The 18,461-nt window shown below is 39.3% G+C and overlaps 1 protein-coding gene across 2 annotated transcripts in view; it reads left to right on the top strand.

Annotated features, from left to right (window-relative positions):
- The window catches only part of LOC126369345 (uncharacterized), a 33,183-nt gene that overhangs the window by 12,415 nt on the left and 2,307 nt on the right, over window positions 1–18,461 (top strand). For both annotated transcript variants that reach the window (XM_050013697.1, XM_050013696.1), the window contains exons 3-6: window positions 11,718–11,874; window positions 12,338–12,474; window positions 13,053–13,200; window positions 18,183–18,246. In XM_050013697.1, the coding sequence (XP_049869654.1) occupies window positions 11,718–11,874; window positions 12,338–12,474; window positions 13,053–13,200; window positions 18,183–18,246 (506 nt within the window). The remainder of the gene's footprint in view (window positions 1–11,717; window positions 11,875–12,337; window positions 12,475–13,052; window positions 13,201–18,182; window positions 18,247–18,461) is intronic.

Raw genomic sequence — 18,461 nt, 5'->3', positions numbered from 1 at the left:
ACGACGAGTGAGGAATTAAGTATACTTACGTCTTTTGCATTATGGACTGGACCATCTCTAAGGGCCCTATTAAATAGATATTGGATATTGGAGATATAATCGATTATATCGATGCTAAAATAATTGCGATGCTATGGTGATGATGATGAGACGATTGTAGTATGTATGTATGTATGATACCTACTCGTACGTATCACTATACATAGTATAAAACAAAGTCGATATTTCTGTCCCTATATCCCTATGTAAGTACGCTTAAATCTTTAAAACTACGCCACGGATTTGGATGCGGTTTTTTTTTAATAGATAGAGTGATTCAAGAGGAAGGTTTATACAGGGTGTTAGTGACATCGTAACGAATACTGAGGGGGGATGATTCAGACCATGATTCTGAGTTGATGTCAAGTGGATTTTTTTTATTATTTTCAATTCTATACTTTTGCGATCAAAAATTCCACTTGATATTAACTCAGAATAATCAGCTGAATGATCCCCTTCAGTATTCGTTACGATGTCACTTACACCCCGCACAAGTACATACTGTAGCCATACAAGTAGGTATGGGTGTTAGTGACACCGTAACGAATACTGAAGGGGATGATTCAGACCATGATTCTGAGTTGATATCAAGTGGAATTTTCAGTCGGAAAATTCATAAAAAAAAATGTTTTTTTTTTTAAGTTATTTTCTGTTCCATACTTTTGCGACGGAGAATTCCACTTGATGTCATCTCAGAATCATGGTCTCAATTATCCCTCAAAGTTTTCGTTACGATGTCACTAACACCCTGTATGTATAACAACATCCATTAAATAGTGTAGAAATACTGTTATTTTTGAGGTTTTTAATGTGATGTCGTAAATAATTTCATTTTTTCCTCAGCATTGCACCCGAGCGAAGCCGGGGCGGATCGCTGGTGTTTTATAAATAAATGCTTCTGAATAAAACATGTACTAATGTCTCAAATTAAAAATACATCCTTACGACTGGTATTACTAGGAATACCAACCTGTTCTACACCTGTCGATATATGCTTTAAATAGCCATTGAATGGCGGACGATTATAACGAAGGCAATTTTAATAATTGGATTATTGAGGAGTAGAGTCTAGGACGTAGAGTACTTTGGAGGACATTATTACCCCGCCGGCGTGGTCGACGATTTCCCTCATTTATCCACGCTTATCGCTATCGACCCACTAGGGTCGATTAATTCTTTCAAATATTCTTCCTCTCAGACGACGCCCTGAGCTGAGGTTCGCGCCCAACTGGGCATCCTACGAAGAATACAACACAAAACATAAATAATTAGCTGGTGACAAGTGGGTGTATAGTATATAACGTACTTACTATTATACACCTCTGTCTAACCCTGTGGGGACACAAGCGTGATGCTATGTCATGTTACAATATAGCAAGGCAGTGTAATTTCATTAAAGCATCAGATATAAAGCACGATGCAATCGCGGAAGCCTGTGTTCCGGCAGATGGCGTGCGCGACAGCACGGCCTTTGTGCGCCCGCGCACCTAAAACAAAGCTGTAATAGGGCTGTAATTCTCCGCCTCCCGTAAAGGAAACTAATGCTGGGAAACTCGTTAGCTTCTTCTAGAAAAGGCTTTAGCAACTAGATATCCTTGTCGGCCAACTGAGAGCCCATTCGACGTAAATTGAAACCGTATTTTATAGTCAATTGATGGTTTGCTCTTTGATTTATATCGTTTTATGTCTGTTTTTATCTACACATACATCGGTACAGTCATGAGCAATATGATGTACCCACTTTCTGACTCTGTCGCACTAATATATTTGACATTTAGTGAGACTTACAGTTCAATTTGTCAAAAAAGTTAATGTGACATGGTACCAAAGTGTATACCATATTAATGCTCGTGACCGTGCATACATGGTATAAGAATGTGATGGTATGCTCAAAACTGACAGCTAGCATTTCAAGGTTAGCCCAGCTGACGTCATCCGGCTGCGTTGCCATTTCGTAAAAAATAAAATACCTACTCACGTCCATTGGTTTTTTTTTTGCAAGGAAATTTTGTACGTTTAGTAAAAGATTACGTAAAGTTTTAATGTTTTTTGTATATGTGACAAATAATAGTAAATAAGGATGGTATTAATAAACGAATCTCAGCTGAGACTGCCCTCAAAACCATGCTCAAGTCTCTGTTTTTATATGAGAACTGTCACATTGACATGATCTTGAGAGCAGTCTCGAATCTGAGATTAGTTTATTAATACCACCCTAAGTAATTAAATACATTAGTCAGTAATTCACTTGATTTTCAATAATACAATTTGCGTCCTTGGAATGTTGGAGATATTGAATGGTAACACTTACGTCATCAATGGGCTAGCAATGTCGGTTTGTCATAGGATTGAGCATACCAGGGGCCTGTTTAATAAAACTTACAATTGTAAATTACAATGACTATTTGATGTACATTGCGGAGTCTGTGATCACGAATGTTTTGCAGCTTCATATTAGTTACGTAATGAACACCAAATTGTCGTTGTAATTTACAATTGTAAGTTTTATGAAACAGGTCCCTGGTCTTCTTATACCATGGGTACATAGGTAGATAAACATAACATAAGCTCATGACTATATCGCCAATTGGGGTAGTCAGAGGTATATCTATCGCAAGATAAACTAAGTACTTACAACTCACCGAGCTTTCTGTTCGACATAGATAAACTCTGCGATCTTCAAGGGGTAGGCAGAGCCGTAAGTGCTCAGTAGACTACTTGCAGCCACTCAATACGTAGTCCGAAGAAGATGGATATGTCGTGGCCAGGTCGTAGAATTGATCGTCTCATGATGTGTTCAACCATTTCATGAAATGGCCAACTTAAGTTGACCATATCGTTAAAACGTCAACGTTTAATAATATTTCAATCAACGTTTGGCCATATCCTTAATGCTGGCAGTGTTCATGTTATGTGGTGTAACAAAAATGCGAATAGTCGATTAATTTCGTAGGTTCAACATTATTTACCTAATCGATATGGAAAATTGTACAATTACATCGATTCATCGATTATAATATCAATCAAGTTTTAAATATAATCGAAACCAGCGCCACTACCGGTGGATAATGTTACAAATTTTTCGATATAGCCAACGTTTGGTCATATCATGAAGTAATTAATCATGCATTTAGTTGCTGATATCGTTAAACGTTTTGTGTTCATTGATCTGGCCAAACTACATCATGATGTGGCCAACGAATGGTATTCTATTTCATGAAATGGTCACATTTCATTAAATGGTCGAGCACATCATGAAATGATCAATTCTACGATCTGGCCACGACAGATACATAAAGTCCCGCCTGTATCGCTATATTGGACAGAGCCACAAATCATTACTCCACGTTGTATTATGCACTAGCGACCCGCCCCGGCTTCGCTCGGGTGCAATGCTAAGGAAAAAATGAAATTATTTACGACATCACATTAAAAACCTCAAAAATAACAGTATTTCTCCACTATTTAATGGATGTTATTATACATATAAACCTTCCTCTTGAATCACTCTATCTATTAAAAAAACCGCATTAAAATCAGTTGCGTAGTTTTAAAGATATAAGCGTACATAGGGACAAAAAAGCGTCTGAATGTCTGAGTGAATTGCATCCTCAATGTAAATAGATCTCACTCAATACGTGTGGCAGTGGGTGGATTCAGGTTGAGTACATAGATGGATAGAAACTCAATACGTCAATCTACATAGAAACTACTTAAGTATAGACTATGGTGGAAATGAAGACGTACTCAAATGTGATTATTGGTTGGCAACCCTATGGCGGTATTAACCAGTACAATTGGTAACTGGCGGAAACAGACGACAGGTTAATGATGTACCATTACCAGCGATACCACCGATACTACTGCACGTCACTGCTACTCATCTCATTAAGTACGTTGTGGTCCAGTGGTTGAGCGCTGGGCTCGCGATCCGGAAGCCCCAAGTTCGAATCCCGGTGAAGACAAGATTCACTTTGTGTTGTTTCCGTGGTCCAGTGGTTGACCGTTGGCCTCACGATCCGGAGGTCCCGGGTTCGATTCCCGATGGACATATCACAAAAAAACTTTGTGGTCCCTAGTTTGGTTACGACATTACTGACTGATCACCAGACTGTCCGAAAGTAAGATGATCCATTCCTCGGAAGGCACGTTAAGCCGTTGGTCCCGGTTACTACTTACTGATGTAAGTAAATAGTCGTTACATGAGCCATGTCAAGGGCCATTGGCGGCTCAATAGTAACCCTGACACCAGGGTTGATGAGGTAGGTACTCCACCTCACAACTCACACGATAGAAGAATTCGTGATCCCTAGATTGGTTAGGACATTACATACTGATTGATGTACCTGATAGTTCGAAAGTAAGATGATCCTTGCTTCGGAAGACATTAAGCCGTTGGTCCCGCTTACTACTTACTGATGTAAGTAAGTAGTCGTTACATAAGCCGTGTCGGGTAAGACATCAGGGCTGTTGAGGTTAGTAATCTGCCTAACCACCCACACGATAGACTCATAAAGGTGCAATGCATGCTTTTAACATTTTAAGTTCTGTACTCCAGTTTAACATACACACATACATAGACAAACTCGTAGTACAGCTTTGACGTCATAATTACCTATTTTCTCATTACAATGTAAGGTGAGGAAGCAAGTGAAGTGTGTCAGGATCGAACGAATGGAATTCCATAGTCTCTGCTTACCCCGGTGGTAAGTGTAGAAGGTTAAACAAAGGAAAATCTGTACAGCGCCATCTTTATTGTATTTGAGGAACGTAGCCTTCGAAAGTCCCTCAATCTTGCGTTAGCCCCACAAGAATTATCTAAATGTCATTTCGATTACAAGCAGTAGTGACGTAGCCGTGTCCAATTTGTAAATGGTTAAAAGTCACTTAGAGGTACTATTAAGAAAGAAACGTCTCGAGTTACAATTACGACACTTAAAGTGGTTTGGAATGGTTTTTTTTCTACATAAATTATGTTGATGGAATGGTCAAAGGTTGACAAAGATTTCCCTTTTATCGTAATAAAAGTATTGGAAGTAGATAGCTAACACTTTATGATCGCGTTTCTCGCTGGAGCGCCCTTGCCTCTTGAAAGCCGCCACTTGTTCGGCCTAGTAGTGAATGTGTAGAGGCCTTAGCCAAGTTACAAACGTCTACGAAAAATATCAGTGACGCCCTACACATAGTTTAACTGGTTTAATAGAAAAAAAATAGTAGTTTTTTCTTGTACCTATTCTTCTTTTTTTTTTGTAGTGTTGCCTGGCTCTAACTTTTCATACCTTTTGTTATTAAGTTCTTTTTTTTTGAAAGCTATTTCTACATACATGATAATTACTTACATAAGTTGTGCGCGTCTGTAATTGGTGCAAGCACTAGTACTAGCCTTAAGAAAGTTATATTAATTTTTGTGTGTTTGTACTGTTGATGTGCCTAATAAATAAAAAAACACATTAATACTTCACTGTAGCTTTTCTCTGAAATTCTACTACTAATGTTTAGAAGATAGTCGACAGCGCCATTTTGAAGAACGTAGCCTGGAAAGTCATTCTCTTCCAATCGCAGCTGTTCCCAATCATTTTACAACGATAATAACATCATCATCAATTTAAGAGCCACGCTCTTGTCGGTGTATCATTTTCCATTCCAGTCTATCAAAGGCCAATTCCTTGACTTCCCTATAAGACACGACGTTAACCTTTTCTTTAATCTGTTCCATGTAAGCTCTTCTTGGTCTTCCCCTTCCTCTCTTTCCTTCTAGCTTTCCTTCTATGATGATAAATTCGTCGTGTCTTATTAACGATAATAAACGACGCCCAAAATCCAAACCACCACAATGTAAGGAAACAATCAATTTGGAGAAAGTAAAAAAAAAACTACCGGGACTTTGCGAAAATCTTTGTTGCTTGAGGCAAATGACCCCGATATCGAACATAAAATACTTCGAGACAAAGTGCGAACGAAGCCGGCAATCATGAATTTTATGGCACATCAGCTTACAGAAACACTGGGGTAAACCTTTCAAGTAAGTACTTATTACTTAAGCTCCCTGTAACGTCCGTGTGTAGAGATTTCCTGGCTATATCTGCAATCAGTATTTTTTTTTGTTTACTATGAGCAGATTTGGTATAAGTAAGTGAAATGTCAGGTAGAGTTTGTCTTCCAGCGAAGACAGCTACTCATAATTAGCTAATCTATGACCACTCATTCTTATGAATGCTCCAGTATATCTTTTCTCTTGAGTCGCTTCCTATAAGTTTGATTGGTAAGCTGGATTGCCAATTCATTGGGATGTTTTTTCTTTTTTGTGTAGAGATGTTTAAAGCTATTCCTTCTGATTGTATGGTGTTGTTTGTAATTTAAATACTTAATCACTGACTTAAATGATCCATTCGTCAGTAAGCAATGTTTCAAGGTATCTACTTACGCAGATGGGTGGCCTGCAGTTGGGAGATATACCTACTTACGCGTAAGTAGTATATCTTAGTATACAGACTGCATCAAAACTGCATGGTTGTTCGAGGTTTATTCAGTAGCGGCCCTAGTAAAATATTTTGGTGGTGTGAGACCTCAAAGAGGCACCCCTCAGCCCCTTAAAAAAATGTTGTTTACGGCCACGTTATGATCAATTCAACTTTTTAATAATTATATACTATTCAGAGACGGAGGACAGGAGTCCTAGTATGGCTTTGTAATAGACTACCCTGGGCGCCATCCCACTTGCGTCAGACAGAGTACTGCGGCGCGGAAGGCAAGAGGGAAACCACTGCCCTATTTTTCCCTAAAAAAGTAGCATGGAAAATGCTGCACCGATAACAGGTAATTAATTATTACGTTAAATCTGTACAGCGCCATCTATCTTTATTTGGGGAACGTAGCTTGGAAAGTCCCTAATTATAATCATGCTACATGCAATCAATTTTACGAATGAGATAATTAATTACATCTATAATAAGGCATACGTTCATATCAAGTCGTGAAATAGCACTGTATCAAGGCCATATCGCAATTGGACAATAACAATGGTAACAATGCACATGAGATAGGAGATATAAATAAAATTAAGTGAAAGCGAGATGGAACTCTAATCTCTACCATATCATCAAATCACGCATTCAATGGTTTGATTGCTAACAAGTCTAGATTACAAGCAAAAACATAACAATAGCAATCATTTACAGTTAACGGCCTCCGTGGTCCAGTGGTTCAGCGTTGGGCTCACGATCCGGAGGTCCCGGGTTCGAATCCCGGTGGGGACATATCACAAAAATCACTTTGTGATCCCTAGTTTGGTTAGGACATTACGATTGTTCGAAAGTAAGGCGATCCGTGCTTCGGAAGGCACCTTAAGCCGTTGGTCCCGGTTACTACTTTGTAAGTACGTAGTCGTTACATGAGTCATGTCATGAGCCTTTGGCGGCCCAATAGTAACCTTGACGCCAGGGTTGATGAGGTTGGTAATCCACCTCACAACCCACACGATAGAAGAAGATTTACAGTTCATCGTTGAATGGCTGTCACAGTGTTAAACTAGTTTATAATAATGATTGAATAGATTATTTCGGATTCATCTTGCCAATATGTCCGCTTTCACCGAGGTTACTCTCACGAGCGAACTCGGTGATTCATTCAGTTCGTCATCGATCATGCGTACTTAAACACTTTGATTATTCGGGTGAAAGACTTCTTAGTAGGACTGAGTACAGTGAGATTGTAAAAGGAGCTAAAACCTGAAGAGCATATGGATTGAAAATTTTAATTAAAGCACTTGAAGATACTTAGTCAAATAGTTTGTCTTTGTCGACTACTTAAAAAGTAGTAGCTTTCAATTTAAATAATTGTAGAGTTAATTATATAAACGTATGACATTTTAAAGCGTTAAACATTTCTATTAAAACGCTCCTGCCACAACGGCTTTTAAAAGAGGGTACTTAACATTATTATCAATTATCCACTAAGTGTGTAAAGGCTTATTATTTTAATAAGTTGAAACTAGATTCAGTACAAAATTTACTTCACTGCTGGACTGGAGAAGAAAAAAAAACCTTAAAAATACTCAATATATTTAATGTGTGTATATTTTAATGTTGTAAATGTATATGTGTGTCGTAGATTTTACATAAATAAACTTTTTTATATTTATTATATTATTATTTCAATAAAAATGTCTTAAAAAAGTTTTAAGTCCTACGAATTCCCTAGTGTCGGCTTTATGTGCCTCGATTTCGCCTTAATTTTTTTTTTCAAAATTTCGCCATTTTAACTAACCTAACCAATGCATCATGCTCGATAAATCGCGTAATGTAATAAGGCTATAAGTACAAGTGTAAAGCTTCACGTAGTATTAATTCTTATTCTATGCTTAAACTTAAGGTGATGGATGATACTATTTTAAGAGCTACATAACATAACATAAACAGCCTATACACGTCCTACTGCTGGGGACAGGCCTACCCTCAATCAATCGGAGAGGGTATGGAGCATACTCCACAACACCGCTCCACTGCGGGTTGGTGGAGGTGTTTGGGCTAGTAGCCCGGGACCAACGGCTTAGCGTGCCTTCCGAAGCACGGAATCATCTTACTTTTCGGACAATCAGGTGATTCAAGCCTGCAATGTCCTTACCAAACAAAGGTCAGTCTCACAAAGTGATTTTGACAATGTCCCCATCGGGAATCGAACCCGGACCTCCAGATCCCGAGCTCAACGCTCTAACCACTAGATCACGGAAGCTGTGTTTTAAGAGCTGTCAAACTAAAATATTCATGTTTGTGTCTGTCAGAATAGCCTCCAATTACTCCCATAAGAGAAATGCCAAGCCAGGTTAACAAGACAGCATATTCATGGCACAGGCTAAGCGTGTGTTTGACTTAACATAAACCGGCAACCACCGTTAAGCACACATTAACCATTGACCTACTCGCGCCAAACTTATTTGCACTTCGATAAAAAACTTCTAAGTAGGTTCAACTTAAACTTATGTCGGTTACGAGTGATTGGTTAAGTAAATAACTTATTCTGAGTGTTTATCTTTTTTAACGTTTTTAAACTTAAACTGCACTTCTTCTATCGTGTGAATTGTGAGGTGGAGTACCAATCTCATCAACCCTTGTGTCAGGGTTACTATTGAGCCGCCAAAGGCCCCTGACATGGCTCATGTAACGACTACTTACTTACATCAGTAAGTAGTAACCAGGTCCAACGGCTTAACGTGCCTTCCGAAGCACGGATCATCTTATTTTCGGACAATCTGGGGATAAGCCAGTAATGTCCTAACCAAACTAGGAACCACAAAGTAATTTTTGTGATATGTTACCACCGGGAATCGAACCCGGGACCTCCGGATCTTCAGCCCAACGCTCAACCACTGGACCACGGAGGTCGTTAAACTGCACTTATAAATTAGTAACTCATTGGTGCAAGTCCGGAGTCGTGCCCTGGTACGAATCGGCGCTCCCCGTTTGAGAAGCAAGAAGCGGTAAACCACAAGGACCACAGTGCAGTGATTCTTCACGGGTCGTCTATAATTATTCGATTTGTTTCCATAATTCGTCTGTATACGTTCACGGGTGAAGGTGCGCGGCAACCTCAGTTACGAATGGCGCATGTAACGACTACTTACTTTTACATCGGTAAGTAATAACCGGGACCAACGACTTAATGTCTTTTAAATATTGACTACATACGCGGTCCTAACGTTCGCTGAACGCTCGCCACCTTTTTTGACGTGGAACATTATCAAACGTCTATTTTATCACACTAGCCAGACAAGAATATTGCATACGAGAATAACTATCTAATTCTATCACTAAGAAGTAAAAGCGGTTGGCCTACTAGAAACCCGTAGACTGTAGGTATACTAAATATTGAATCTAGTATCTGGTATATGCGCAGATAACGGCGCTGCTTTATTCAAATATAGTTTTCAGAGTACTAAGATTCTTTCTGCAAACATTTTAAGCTTGTGACAGGGCCGAAACCAGAAACTGAACCAGAAAATATAGATAGCTCTGTACAAATTTAACTTCGTTTAACTTTCTAATTTCATGGATAACAAACGCATACTAAAATCTTATATCTTTGTTAGGGTATAAATGACCCTTGTGGTTACACCCAGGCTTAACACAACTTCCATTCATTTTGATCAAAATAACGAAAAGCAATATAGGTAGCAACATAATTCTATACACATCTGATCCAAATATCAAGCAACAATTATGTTGATATATTTTTTGAATAATTATGTACTTACCCGCGCAACGAGAGAATAGGTAATTATCACGTTAAATTTATACAGTGCCATCTACTTCCTTTGGGTAAGGCAATGGGGAAAAAGTGAAGACGAAAGTGTTTTATTTTATTTTAAAAGCCAGGGCAAGCTCAGTATTAGGAGCAAAGTAAAAATCCCTGTCTACACCAACGGAAAATAGCCATGATTTTCGAGAAATATATCGCGTGGAAACGCGGCTAGTTTGATGGGCACCTTTGCGCCGGGAATGGCACGAGGTGGATTATTTGAACATGACGCACGTGCACATAGACGTTAATTCACTGATGTTGGATTAATTTAAAATTCATTTAATTATCAAAAGAAATATATTACTTTATAAACTGGTGGAAAATAGGCGTGAGTGTACTTACGTATATTCGTAGGTATATTATAATATATACATTTTTACACACATCTTATTTTTAGAGGATATTTGACCTTCCAAAACCTCCTAATATGCTTAAATATATATTTTACCTTATTTACGTTTAGCGACATTATCGCAAAATACCAAACTAGACATACACAATTTATGACATGGCTTTAGCACGCGGAAGCGTGTGCGCACACTAAACATTTTCTCGGCGTAAACAAATAAACATTTTATAGGTTATCAAAAGGAGATAAAATTGACGTTCTAGTAGATAGTTTCTATGAATATTAAAAATTGCAGATTATTATATTTTATCGCGTTGGAAAAGGACACAACACCAACATCGAAGCGTCGTGAGGAAACCCACATTCCCTAAATACATTTTTGGAGGTATCTAACCTAACCTGTATTGGGCTGGTCTTCTTTTCGCGGGTTGGAAGGTCGGCCAGGCAGTCGCTTCTGTAAAAACCGGACCTGTCAAATCTTCAGGTTAGGTAAGCGGACCCTGTGAATAACGGGGTATTGCTTGGGTGATGATCGCGTTGGAGAATTAGAATTTAGAATCTTTTTGTGTTGAGGACCTCGCCGGCGTCATTCAGCGCTTATCGCTATTGGCACACTGGAGTAAATTAATTAATTCAAACAATTCTCTCAGTCCGCGCCCAACTAGACACCCTCAGGCTTGTTGTCTTAATTTTTTTACCGCGTGAGAGCCCTTAGCGCTCACTATTTGTCCGGTCAAGCAGTTAGTGCGTTTGCGACAAATCTGTCAGGTCTATATGGTGATTTTTATGAACATTGTTTAATTTTACGGTTCTCGTGGCTTGTATTTGACTGTTAATCTTCCGAATAAAAAACCGGCCAAGTGCGAGTCGGACTCGCGCACGAAGGGTTCCCCGAAGGGTCTTATTAATAGGGTCCCGTTTTTTACCCTTAGGTACGGAACCCTAAAAAGACTGAGTAAACTGTAGTTCGCAGTTTCTCTTGCAGGCGTACCTACAAACATGGACCGCAACTAACCATCTCTTCTACTTACAGGAGTCCAGTCCAGCTATGGAGCAACAACCAGCACCCGCGAGGACCACACACTGCCAAGCTTGCGGCAGGAGGTGGAGGATAACAGCCGGTACAAGACCCTGGAGGCCAACGCCACCATGCTACGGCTGCTCGTCAGCGACAGCAATGGAGTCACCAGGTAAGTACATACACAAACTCACACGGGGCGGGCAGAGCCATAAGTAATCAAAGAAAACAGCCTTCGTGGTCTTACCGTGCCTTCCGACGCACGGATCATCTTATTTTTGGACAATCTGGTGATCATCCTGTAATGTCCTAACCAAACTAGGGATCACAAAATGATTTTTGTGATATGTCACATCGGGATACGAACCCGGGACCTCCGGATCGTGAGCCCGACGCTCAACCACTAATATGGAGCTAGTACCAGCAGTTGCCTGGAGTTGGAGGGCAACAGCCAGTACAAAACGCTAGTTTGTAGCTCTGGGCCCAGCGGTAAAAACTAAACATTGAAATACTTAGATCAAAGTAGACCTCTTCATACAAAAGACATCAACGCGATATTTTTTCTTTTAATCTCTTTTTATTCTCCCATAATCACAACCTGACTCCTGAAGTAACTTCCTGATCTCCTACTCCAGAACAGAAGTGTTCGACATGCTGCATTCGCGGGATGACAACGTGGAGCATATCGACCTGCCGCCGTTCCCTGAGGACGCGGAGGCGGCGCGGGCCGAGGTGCCTCAACAGCCCAAAGACCAGGCTGAAATGCTGCAAGGTAGCTACCCCTCCTCACTTTTTTATGATGTCCTGGTAGCCAACATCAGCGCCAGACATGCGCACCGCTAAATCCGCGTCGTGTGAATTGCCTTTGTAATGGACATCCACATAGTACTTAACTTTTTTATGGCGTGACCTATTGTAGATTTGCCGCAAGTGGCATTAACTACTTGGCCGGACCAATGGGGCTCTCATCCGGTACAAAATTTATGACAACAGGCCTGAGGATGCCCAGTTGGGCGCGAACCTCGTCTCCGGGCGTCGTCTGAAAGGATTACTTACCTACATTTGAAAAATTTCATCGATAGCGATAAGGGAAATTGTCGACCACGCCGACGGGGTCGGGTCTCGGGGTTCTAAAGTGACATAGAACATACTTACCGATGTTTGAAGTCTCTTGTGTATCGCCATAAGCACTAGGCCCTAACACCTGCACTATTAAAGACCTTCACGAAGCCACTGACAATGCCGTAAGCGTGGCCAATTATTGGTCAGCAAAAATTTAATATCGATCGCCATCGACTCGCAAAGAAGAAGAACACTAGGGTGGCATAACAATTGAGGCGTTCACCCCAGGTCCAGACGAGGTGGTGTACCACGAGAGCACGGAGCGGGAGTGGCAGGAGGGGTCGCGGAGTGCGGCTGCCTTCCTGATGGTGGTGGTGGTATGCGCCGTCGTGCTGCTCGCGTACGGCGCGCTGATCGTGTGGAGGAGGATATACTTGTGAGTACCTGTACTTTATTTTTTAATTTATATATGTCACCGTAAAATTGTAAATAACGTTAGATTATAATCTACCTCGCGAGATTGTGAACTGTCGAAAAATTGTGAAACGTAATATACTGCTTACAATTTAACGTATTATTATTCGTCAGATTATAATCTATCGAAGTAAAACTGTTAAATCACAATCTTACAATTGTCAAATTGTCAACTGTCCGACGGCTGTCCCTGATTGGTCGGCCTTACAGTAGACCGTTCTGTGTCCATAGAGTTAGGAATAAAACACAGGTGTCAGTCAAATAAAATAAATGCTCTTCAAGATTGTGAAATCAAGTACGTATTTATTAATTATTTAGTAAATAATCAATAATTCTGACATCACATGGTAAGAAAAAATGTATCAAAATTAAAAAATCTGAAACGTATCATTCAGTATACTTTTCGTGTGTAAGATAAACATGCTGGCGGCATAGGGGTGGCCCAAGGGCCACCCCCGCCGCACCCTAACCTACTGTTATGCCTTGTAAAAATTATGACAAAACACTATTATTCTAAAAAAGAATTATGGATATCTATTTATTAATCCCAAAAATAAGTTATACCTAACAAACCAGTATTCCTAGATGTTATTATGGGAAAGTAAAACTATTATGCTAAAAAACGTTATGCAAAAAGGATTATGATAATTAAAATTATGACAAAAACATTTATGCATTTTAAGAGAATCCCAAATTAACATTATGATCACTCTAATAGTTTTGTAACTCTATGGTATAGCACGCGAGGTGCGTTTCGTATCACAATTTGACGGTTTCACTTCAATAAATTATAATCTACCGAAAAATAATACGTTAAATTGTAAGCAATATGATACGATTCATAATTATTCGACAGTTCACAATCTCGCGAGATTCAAATCGATAGATTATAATCTAACGTTATTTACAATTTTACGGTGACATATAGATAGATAAAATCTTTATTTAGGTTTAAGACGTTACAATAACTTCTTAATATTAAAATTTGAACATATATGAAATGTAAGACTTAAAACTAAGGGTACTAGCTCGGTTAATGTCGTATCGACCCAAATGAGCAATACGACGTCGATTTTCAGCCAGACCCTTTTTTTTGACATGACTTATTGTAGATTTCCCGCAGATGGCATTAACTACTTGGCTGGACAAATGGGGACCGCTGAATAGGCTCTCACCCGGTACAACGTTTAAGACAACAGGCCTGAGTGTGCCCAGTTGGGCGCGAACCTCGGCTCAGGGCGTCCTGAGAGGAAAAATATTTGAAAGAATTAATCGATTGAGGGAAATCGTCGACCACGCCGGCGGGGTTCTGAAGTTGTATAGATATGAGTACTCGTTACATATACTAACCGTACATATATTTATTATCTCAAACTATAGAACAACACGGGCCTCGCGGACCGATCTCAAACATAATGTGTGCATGGTGGCCATAGATGGTGGCTGAGATACAAATCAGTGTCACCGAATATGACTTTAAAAACCAATAAAAATGCAGTTTACAATAATCACATAATTTTATTTTTACGATACGACTTTAAGTCCGGTAACTGCATATCAACTGCATATTTTATAGGTAATAAAGAATAGAGTTAGTGGCGTCAATAAAGCCAGAGCTTCCTGACTAAGTTCTAACTAGCCACGGACAGTTTGATGTTTTTTCTTTTGTACGGGTAGTTCTTTATGTCATTTAAAATCAGAAACATCTTGAGTTTTGCAAACAAATATTTCGTTCATATAAAAAATGTTTGTTCTTTTTTCAAACCTAAATATTGGATTTAAAGCACTTACTTACTTAGATACTTTTCTTTCTCTTTTTTTCTTTTCTTTCCTGGTTTTTTCTTATTTTTTTCTTTTCTTTTTTGGTGGTCGTGTCGTATCAGGAGGTGATGGTTTTGGCGGGAAGAATGAAAAACTAGCCACAAGACAATATAATTTAGTAGCGATCAATAACTTTTGTGAAGTTTCGTTATCGAATTACCGTTGTAGGTTGCAACAAAAAAATAATTCCGGTGTCATAGCACCTTACGTATTAAGGCGTTGGACCCACTGTGTACAAGCACTTGAGGAGTATTGTGTAAGGCAGTGATGCCCAAACTGTAGTACAAAAACATGGCAAAATAAATAATTTCAAAGTTCATGGCTCATTATGTATTTTGAATGTCAATTAATCGTGTGATGCTCTGTCGCGGAGCCACCACCTCCAATTCAGTTGAAAACGATATAGATTACTGTACGTACCATGTACATAGTGTACGTGAAAAGATTTTATGTGTACGTGCTATAATTAGAAAGAAAACAACAAATTAAAGTGGCTTCGCTGGAGAGCATACTCCCCAGCGGAGCCACTCAGTTTGCATACTTCGAGATGTTTTCTTCCTGTGAATTGAAGTATAGTTTGATGTACGTACTACGTACATAGTGTACGTGAAAAGATTTTATGTGTACGTGCTATAATTAGAAAGAAAACAACAAATTAAAGTGGCTTCGCTGGAGAGCATACTCCCCAGCGGAGCCACTCAGTTTGCATACTTCGAGATGTTTTCTTCCTGTAAATTGTAGTATAGTTTGATGTACGTACTACGTACATAGTGTACGTGAAAAGATTTTATGTGTACGTGCTATAATTAGAAAGAAAACAACAAATTAAAGTGTATATGATGGCATGAACAAAACGTGAAGCGCTGAAGATTTTAAGAAACAATCTCCTTGCGAGAACTTTTTATCTATGCACAGACTACTAAGAGAACCTAGTTCAGACGAACGTCTCTCATACAAAACAAAGAGCCTCAGAATTTAGAGTATGACACTTGATTTGACATATAAAATTATATTGCCACACGCATAAATAATTGTGGGGTTGCCATGGTAATGATATGGCACGGCGTGGCAGTAGTGATAGCTTTAAATTATTTAGATTACTTAAAATTTTGATGACAAGGTTTATAAAAAAAAGACTGCAGTTTACTTGTATAACATTTTATTTTTTAATTTTGTTTTATATTTTATGGATTTTTTTTCTGAAATAAAGCTTTATTATTATTATTTTAAATATGCCTTTTTGCATTAATGGCAAACTTTCATTACCATGGCAACCCCACAATTATTTATGCGTGTGGCAATATAATTTTATATGTCAAATCAAGTGTCATACTCTAAATTCTGAGGCTCTTTGTTTTGTATGAGAGACGTTCGTCTGAACTAGGTTCTCTTAGTAGTCTGTGCATAGATAAAAAGTTCTCGCAAGGAGATTGTTTCTTAAAATCTTCAGCGCTTCACGTTTTGTTCATGCCGTCATATACACTTTAATTTGTTGTTTTCTTTCTAATTATAGCACGTACACATAAAATCTTTTCACGTACACTATGTACGTAGTACGTACATCAAACTATATTTCAATTTACAGGAAGAAAACATCTCGAAGTATGCAAACTGAGTGGCTCCGCTGGGGAGTATACTCTCCAGCGAAGCCACTTTAATTTGTTGTTTTCTTTCTAATTATAGCACGTACACATAAAATCTTTTCACGTACACTATGTACGTAGTACGTACATCAAACTATACTTCAATTTACAGGAAGAAAACATCTCGAAGTATGCAAACTGAGTGGCTCCGCTGGGGAGTATGCTCTCCAGCGAAGCCACTTTAATTTGTTGTTTTCTTTCTAATTATAGCACGTACACATAAAATCTTTTCACGTACACTATGTACATGGTACGTACAGTAATCTATATCGTTTTCAACTGAATTGGAGGTGGTGGCCCCGCGACAGAGCATCACACAATTAATCGATAAGGTTAAGCCGTGGTTGGCCAGTTGGTAGAACGCTTGCCTCTCACTTTCAGATCGCAGGTTCGAATCCAGCACAGCCCTAAACCAATGCTTGTCGAATTTGTTTTCGAATTCATTTTTGGATCATAAATTATCACGTGCTCAATAGCGTAGCAAAACATCGTGAACCCACATTCCCGAAAAATGCATTTTCGAAGGTATGTGACCTAACCTATATTGGGCTGGTTTTCCCTTCGCGGGTTGGAAGGTCAGACAGGCAGTCGCTTCTGTAAAAAACCGGACCTGTCAAATCTTTAAGTTAGGTAAGCGGACCCTGTGAAAAACGGGATAATGTTTGGGGGATGAATTAATCGATAAGTTTATAGTCAGCATTTTAATGGGTTTTTTACTGCGCCGCCGGGTGATAGGAAAGGGTAGGAAGCGGGAATGACTGATACTTGAACAATAATAGATATAAATTAGACAAATGTAGTAGGTGTTAAGCTGTGTCTCGCGTGTCACCGTTTGTAAAAAAGTAACTGTTCAGACCCGGTCCACCTCACGAAACTTTGAGCACCACCGAGTAACACGACACCCTGCCCTGCGCGTGGGCAGGCCACCGGGACAATGCCACACAATACGGAGCCACGCACCGGATCCGAAGCCTAACAAAACTCCCGTCGCTTTATAACGTAGGCAGTTAAATATCAAACTACGATGGTGCATATTACATTAACATCGTGTACTTAAGGTTCATAAATAGCACAGTAAAATGCTGTTGGATGGTTCTCTATTGAACTGCGAATAAAGAATGAAACAACTAACTTTATGAGTTGGAATTACGTTTGGATCATATATATGTATAATTGATATCACGTGGTTTCCAAGATTTGTGCCCGGTTAATGGCTATAGGCTCGTATTAAGTACATTGATGGGACTTAAACATAATTCAAGAGGAAAAATAACGTAGAATCGGATCCGCTGCTTACTTTTCCGGGCATTTCGGTATAGTCTACTAAGGAATATTTTTCTACATGTCAGATTAATATTTATAAGTACTGACGATATTATTACCTATGTCTTTTTAACCGGAGGAGGTTATCAATGCTCATCCCGATATCCCCATAACGAGTTATCTATGTATTATTGATGTCACTATTTTATATTTTCAGACAACGGAACGGATTAAAACACGAGCAGTTGAAAAACGAACCTAACGTGGAGGAAACGTTCGACGTAAGTATTTGTTTCATAACATCCAAACCGTATATACATAACATAACATACCTACATACCATACTTCTGCCTGTAGCGGCGCACATTCCTCATACGCACGCTATTCACACGCACGCTATTCACACGCATGCTACCTCACACAAACTACCTAACACAAGTGCCACGTCACACGCACGCTACATCCCACGCATGCTACCTCACACGAACGCTACCTC

The sequence above is a fragment of the Pectinophora gossypiella genome, chromosome 9 (assembly GCF_024362695.1).
Source record: "Pectinophora gossypiella chromosome 9, ilPecGoss1.1, whole genome shotgun sequence".
NCBI classification, from domain to species: domain Eukaryota; kingdom Metazoa; phylum Arthropoda; class Insecta; order Lepidoptera; family Gelechiidae; genus Pectinophora; species Pectinophora gossypiella.
The sequence above is the reverse complement of the archived record's forward strand: the minus strand, read 5'-3'. Positions and strand labels throughout refer to the sequence as shown.